General features: G+C 32.8%; 1 protein-coding gene across 1 annotated transcript; it reads right to left on the bottom strand.

The window, feature by feature from the left end:
• Nucleotides 1-556: 556 nt before the first annotated feature.
• On the bottom strand, nucleotides 557-6,098 carry LOC127172838 (guanylin). Its single transcript, XM_051122278.1, is given in 4 exon segments — nucleotides 557-1,439; nucleotides 5,150-5,177; nucleotides 5,179-5,337; nucleotides 5,953-6,098. Coding segments are annotated over 4 exon segments (324 nt in total). The 5' UTR covers nucleotides 6,025-6,098; the 3' UTR covers nucleotides 557-1,374.
• Between the last annotated feature and the right edge of the window lie 759 nt (nucleotides 6,099-6,857).

Below are 6,857 nucleotides of genomic sequence, written 5' to 3'. Positions count from 1 at the left end.
TACAAACTTGGTTTTGAAAGATGATTGCCATTTTAAAATATGCTAACTTCAAATGGCCACACAAAACAACGATTCCAACTGTTCTAGAACACTTTTCAGAAATGTATACCTTTGCTTGGCTGTAGCTAGTGGGAATTATTCTAAATTTAATCATTTAATTTAATTTAATTTTCTTTAATTAATCAGCAAATACCAAATGTACAAATATGTAAACAACAATAACAAAGATATGTACAAATATGTATCATTCTTAGACCAAAAAATATTTTCTTATTTTTATTGTCCTGGACAATATATGATCAGGAACCCCAGAATGCTAGCTACAACCCAGATTTTACACTCTCAATACATAGAAATGTATAATTTTCTGAAGTATATGTAATGTACACTATCAGTCAAAAGATTTTTTAAAATGTTTTTTAAAGTATCTTCTGCTCACCAAACCTGCATATTTTTTTTTATCCAAAGTACAGCAAAAACAGTAAAATTTGCAAATATTTTTACTATTTAAAATAGCTGTTTTCATTTTGAATATATTGTAACATGTAATTTATTCCTGTGATTTCAAAGCTGAATTTTTAGCATCATTACTCCAGTCACGTGATCCTTCAGAAATCATTCTAATATTCTGATTTTAATAATTTTTAACATTTATTATTATTATTATTATTATATTGAAAACAGCTGAGTAGATTTTCAGATTTTCAGGTTCAGAAGAACAGCATTTATCTAAAAAAGTCTTTTGTTACATTGTAAATGTCTTTGTCAGCACTTTTGATCAATTTAAAGCATTCTTGCTAAATGAAAGTATTCATTTCTATAATATTTCTTGAACAGTACATCAGCATATTAGAATAATTTCTGAAGGATCATGTGACACTGAAGATTGGAGTAATGAAGCTGAAAATGTAGCTTTGATCACAGGAATAAATGACATTTATCAAATATATTCAAATAGACAACAGTTATTTTAAATCTTAAAAACATTACAAAATTGTACTGTTTTTCCTGTACTTTGGATCAAATAAATACAGGCTTGGTGAGCAGAAGAGACTTTTTTTAAAAAAAACATTAAAAATCTTACTGTTCAAAAACTTTTGACTGGTAGTGTAAGTTGTTTGTAGATTCACTAGGTGGCAGTATCTCCATCTGAAACCAAATTCGGTTTCTGTTTAAAACAATATCTGTACTACATGAGCCAAACAGTTTATGAAACACCCTTAAATACTTATTTTGCTTATTGCTGCGTAAAATGAGCAGTATATGTTTTACCCTGTTATATATTTTACCCAAAACTCGCTGTTCCATAGATAGATGCACGTACGATGGCACTGATGTAGAAATGAACTCTGGGATGCTGGGAGTGCGTCTGCTCTAACAGCCAGTGCAGGCCACGTAGGCACAGATCTCACAGGGGTCTATAGGGTTGATGGTTTCCACTGTTGACAGAGCATTAAAAATGTCAGTCTTATCCGTCTAATGACCCTGATTATGTTTGCAGATAGTAACGTGACTCATCCAGTCTGAAAACTTCTGGAGTGCTCTCACATTCAGCAAATAAACAGTCTAGTGTTTAAGATGGCAATAAAAGATATGGCCTATTACAAAGAGGGCCTATGTTTACAAAGAGACAATTCTGCATGCGACTTCAGGAGATCTCTGTCTGCCTCCCTAAAGTACACTTTTACTGCTTAGAGGTTGTTTCAAAGCTCATGATGCTTAATAGAGTTATATTTCATTCTGTTCCTTAGGAGACTTAAAAATTGACATAACGTGACAATTTGCTGTCATACAGGAGTATAGAGCTAGTGTAATAGCTAGTTATGTTTGAGTTCAAACAGTTTCAACAATGATAAGAAATGTTTCTTGAGCAGCAAATCAACATATTAGAATGATGAAAGATCCGTTCACACTGAAAATTGGAGTAAATGCTGTTACTAATGAAAATTCAGCATGTTTTAAATGTATATTTTTCCAACTAAATAACAGTAAGAATTTAAAAATCAGAGAGCGACGAGGAAGTGTTTGACACATGACTAGAGAAATATTATCAGCCATCAGTTTTTTTGTATCAGGCCCACTGCCAGGGCCGTAATGGCATGGCCGTAATGCAGCATCACAGTAAAGGTGATTACACCCCTCCGCTGCCTGCCACCAGTGGAGAAAGGAAATGAGTGCCTGGGAGACTGACAGGAAAATCAGGCTGCCCGTTAATGCAGCTTTATGACACAGTTGGGAAAAGAATGGAAGTGCAACCCTGTTCCTTTTAAAGATTTCTGCGTGTGCGTCATACATGCCGATGACAAATCATGTTAACTGTTGCACTGAACAGAGAAACACACTTCCATGCTTTTACTTCCACACATTCATGCTGGGCTTTTGAACTTGTGAAAGGCAAAAACAAGCATTCTAGTGTTTGGTTCAAAATTTAATTAATTAATATCTGAGAAAACAAAATTTGCTGATTAATGTAGACTGGTTACCACCTGCAGGTAGATTCTGTAACTGCAGCATTATGTGGGCAAAAACATGTTTTTGTTGTTATTTTTAGCCTGAAGTGCTTAAACCGTATTGTTGTTGTTGTTATTATTACATAAAACTGAGAACGTAAGGCCTAGAAACATGAAACTTGTCTCAATTTGGGGACACACTGATATTGGTTTTAACGCTTACAAGTCCTAAACCATTTGTCAAAGACTTGAGTGTATTATATAAATGGAAAAAAAATAAATTATTACAATTTAAAATAACCATTTTCTACTGTAATATATTTTAAAAATTTAATTTATTTCTGTGATGACAAAGCTGAATTTTCAGCATCATTACTCCAGTCTTCAAAGTCACATGATTCTTCAGGAGTCATTCTAATATGCTAATTTGGTCCTCAAGAAACATTTCTTATTTTTATCCATGTTAAAACAGTTGTGTCTAATTAATATGTATGTGGAAACTGAGATACATCTTTTTTTCAGGATTCTTTGATTAGGGGTCTATGAAATCCATTTTATTTTCCCCCAGATTCCATTTTTTCCCCCATTTTAATTTTTCTGTATTACGTTTTTTTTTTTCAAATTAAATTTTTTACTTTTAAAATAAAAAAAAAAAATGAATCACTAGCTTAAAAGTGATTTTATACAATGGGTCATTAAATAAGCTGATATTGTGTTATATTTTAAACACAATATTATGTGTTTTTCTCAATTTTGCAGAGAACACATTACCTTTAAAGCCACAGCAGAACTGTTGCGCATCTTCGAGCAACATAGCAGTGTTTAGTTTCTGAATGAATCCGCGTTTTGAATGAATCGTGAGAATCAATGATTCAAAGGTCCATTCATAAACAGAGCCGTTTACTGAATTCCTGAATGAATCAGCCGTTTGAACGAATCGAATGAGTGAATGACTCATAAAGACATTTACTGCCACCTGCTGGCAGATTTAGTTTTTTATTTAGAGTATCATTTCATAAAAAAAAACAAAAAAACAATAATAATAATATAAAAACATTAAAGGGACAGTTCACCCCCAAAAATATCATTCTGTCATCCTTTACTCGTTTTAAACCTTTCTTCTGTGGAACATAAAATAAGATATTTTAAAGACTGTTGGTAACAAAACTGTTTTAGTTACCAATGACTTTCATTGTATGAAAAAAAAAATACTGATATGTTTCTCAAATTATCTTCGTTTATGTTCCATAGTTTACATTAGGCTGTTGCAGTGTAATAAATTGTATGTTGAATCAAATAAAATATTTCTTTCTAAAGCTACAGTTTGTAATGTCTACTTGATACTTTGTCATTTAACACAGAAATAGCTTTAAATAAACTTTTGTAGGTATTTTCACTGTCTAATTTATTTTGCTTAAATTTGTAATTACATTAATTAATCGAAACATCATGTAATTAATTAGATGGAAAAAAAATAATAGACTAACAGCCCTTTCAGCCCACAGTATTTCTGAAAAAAAAAAAAAAAAAAAAAAAAAAAAAATATATATATATATATATATATATATATATATATATATATATATATATATATATATATATAAATATATATATGTGTGTGTGTGTGTGTGTATGTGTGTATGTATTCTTTTCAGAAATACTGTGCTGTGTATTAACATTGTTCTGGTGAATGTACATAAAATACAAACAATACAAATATTACATACAAATATATACTATTATTATACAAATAAATACAACTAATTTTATTATTATTAGTAGTAGTACTATTATTACATTAATATATTTCTGTCACAGTTTCTTCAAGGTAAACTGAACTTTTTTGACAGGTGCCTGTGTCAGTTTCTTTTTGTATATGATATGACAATAGTTTTCTCAAAAGAAACTGTAAAATGCTCTTGAAGTTACTTTCAGAACAGTTCTAGAGTTTATGTTTACGTGTTCGTGTACTTATAAATTGCGGCACCATGAGCGTCACGGTCACATATGCTTTAGTATGTGTGTAGTAAACGAAACCGCGCATCTTCGCTATTCATTCACACAGAGACACACAGAACATGCAGGATTCATATTTAAATAGTATTTTTGTGGCTTAATATTCTATTCTAGTGACTATCTAGTGACTATTATACTAGTCAGTAGTTCATTGCGCATTTTGATTGAAGTGCACTGGCCTACTTTTGATTAATTCATTCAAAATTTGTCATTTTGCGTTAAAAATTCCATTTTTATGACTGGCTTCTGCATTTTCCACATTGCGGAAATCAGTTGATGAATAGAAAGTTCAAAAGAGCAGTATTTATATATGAAGAGTTCAGATGCAAAACCAGCTAAAAGCTGTCTCGGTCAAAAATGAGATAATGAAACTGAGTGAATGCTCCTGACACATATTATATGTCCATCAAATACTTTTACTTCAAAGTCACTAAATTCCAGCCTCAGCCCAATCAGAAGTACCAGTACTTACATAGAAACCTACACAAAGTAGCCAGAAAGAAATGCTAATTTTAAAGAAATATGTCAGATGGATTTAGAGGCTTTTGCATCTGAACTCTTAAAATGTATTACTGTATTATTATAGTATTATATTATAGTAGTGTTTTAGTACTATATATTATAGTATTATAATAAAGTTTCAAGACACTTTATCATTTATCATGATTATACAGCACACCAACCCAGACGTTGAAAGACTTCGTCAGCATCATCTTTTTTGGCACAGCGCACTGAACTCTCCTGGCAGGTCAGGGTCGGCACACGGGGACTTTGCATTGCCGTAGGTCTGTTGCGGGTTTGTGCTCGTGTCAGTCTCCATAATCTTTTTCAGGGTCTTCACTGCCTCCAGGGAGAAACTGTACCCACTGTCCTATAAAACAGACATCCAATAAGAAGCCAAGATGTGAATTATTACTCCACACTGTAAAGGAATTGTTTTCCACATGGGTCTGCCATAAACCAGCTATAAAAAGAGAGGCTTTTTTTTACTACACAATTAAACTGACAGACATTTAGATGCAAACCTACTAAGATGATTACCTTGCAGATAGCCAGGGCCTCTTTCAAAAGGGAGGCACTGAGAGTGAAGAGCTACCATTAGCCACCATTTACATCGATTGACATTGAAAGTCTGAATATGAATTATACACTGAACCACATCTAGCTAAGAAAGAGTTGAAAAGAGATCAAAGAGATTGTCAAGTTCCATTGATATCCACAGAGAAATCTTCGAAATGTATTATACTGCGTATAATAACAATCTTGTCATAGACAGCTTAATTATCTAAGGTATGCTCAGATGAATCTAACCTGTCAAGAACATATCTGGGTCACATTTCTATCGCAAAACCAAAAGGCGCCTGTATTTATCAAATCCAGCGGTTCCACAATCAAGCTTGCAATACCTTTTCCCCAAACAAACTCCTAGTTCAATCCGGCCTCACAAAGTAAAAGCGTTTTTGAGAATGAACCAATTCTGACTCACCGTAACCTGCACACAATGTGATATTTGAAAGAAGCTTGCGGTCAGGAGGAGGACGATTATCGGCGCTCTCATTTTCAGTCTCGGATGGTGAGTCTCAGAAGAGTGGAAAGTGAATTGAGTGAATTCAGATGTACATCAGGTCAAGCTATATATGTGATTATTGTTAATAGGTTACTAAGTAACCTATTAAGACGTAGTGGTCGAATACAGCCTGTCGTTTAGATTTTGACCTCCTCTTCGATAACAAAAGGGGATGTACGTGTTTTCTTTAAATGAATCATATGAAGGCCTGTCATTGAGTGACAAACAGTAGACCAGTTAATCTCATAAATCCATCCGTTATGAGCACATACAGGACATAGATGTCAGCTGGCTGGCTTGCAAACTGGGATTTAGGAATTAGATTGTACACAACGCTGTCTCCCTATAAATTGCAGGGTTGTCTGGGTTTGATAGTAGTGCTTGTGCAAATTGATATCAGTTCGGTAGCAAGGCTGAACCAGTGACCTGATTTTTCCATCAAGAAACGAACACAGTGTTGGGAAGCAACTTTAACAATTGTAGCTTGTCAAAACATGCTTCTCGCAATTTAAAATAGTTAAACTACATTTAAGCTAGCAGTTAGGCAAATTTGGGGCTTTAATTGCAATCAAAGCAGTATTTATCTAGCACAAAAATGATCTCATTTAGGGTAACATTTAATTTGAACAGATAAATTTATAGTGGAGACTAATAAAACTGTGAAGTGAGAGTTTAGAAAAATATTATATAGTTTGTAATTGATATTAGGATTATTAATAAATATTGTAAAATTATTGAAACAATTATAAAAAATAATTAACTCGGCTTCCGCAGGAGAAAGAAAAAATTAACTTCTAAAAAATACTACTATTACAAGTACTACC

Source organism: Labeo rohita, chromosome 11 (genome assembly GCF_022985175.1).
Source record: "Labeo rohita strain BAU-BD-2019 chromosome 11, IGBB_LRoh.1.0, whole genome shotgun sequence".
Taxonomy (NCBI): Eukaryota; Metazoa; Chordata; class Actinopteri; order Cypriniformes; family Cyprinidae; genus Labeo; species Labeo rohita.
Note: the sequence above shows the minus strand (reverse complement) of the source record. Positions and strands in the feature narration are given on the sequence as shown.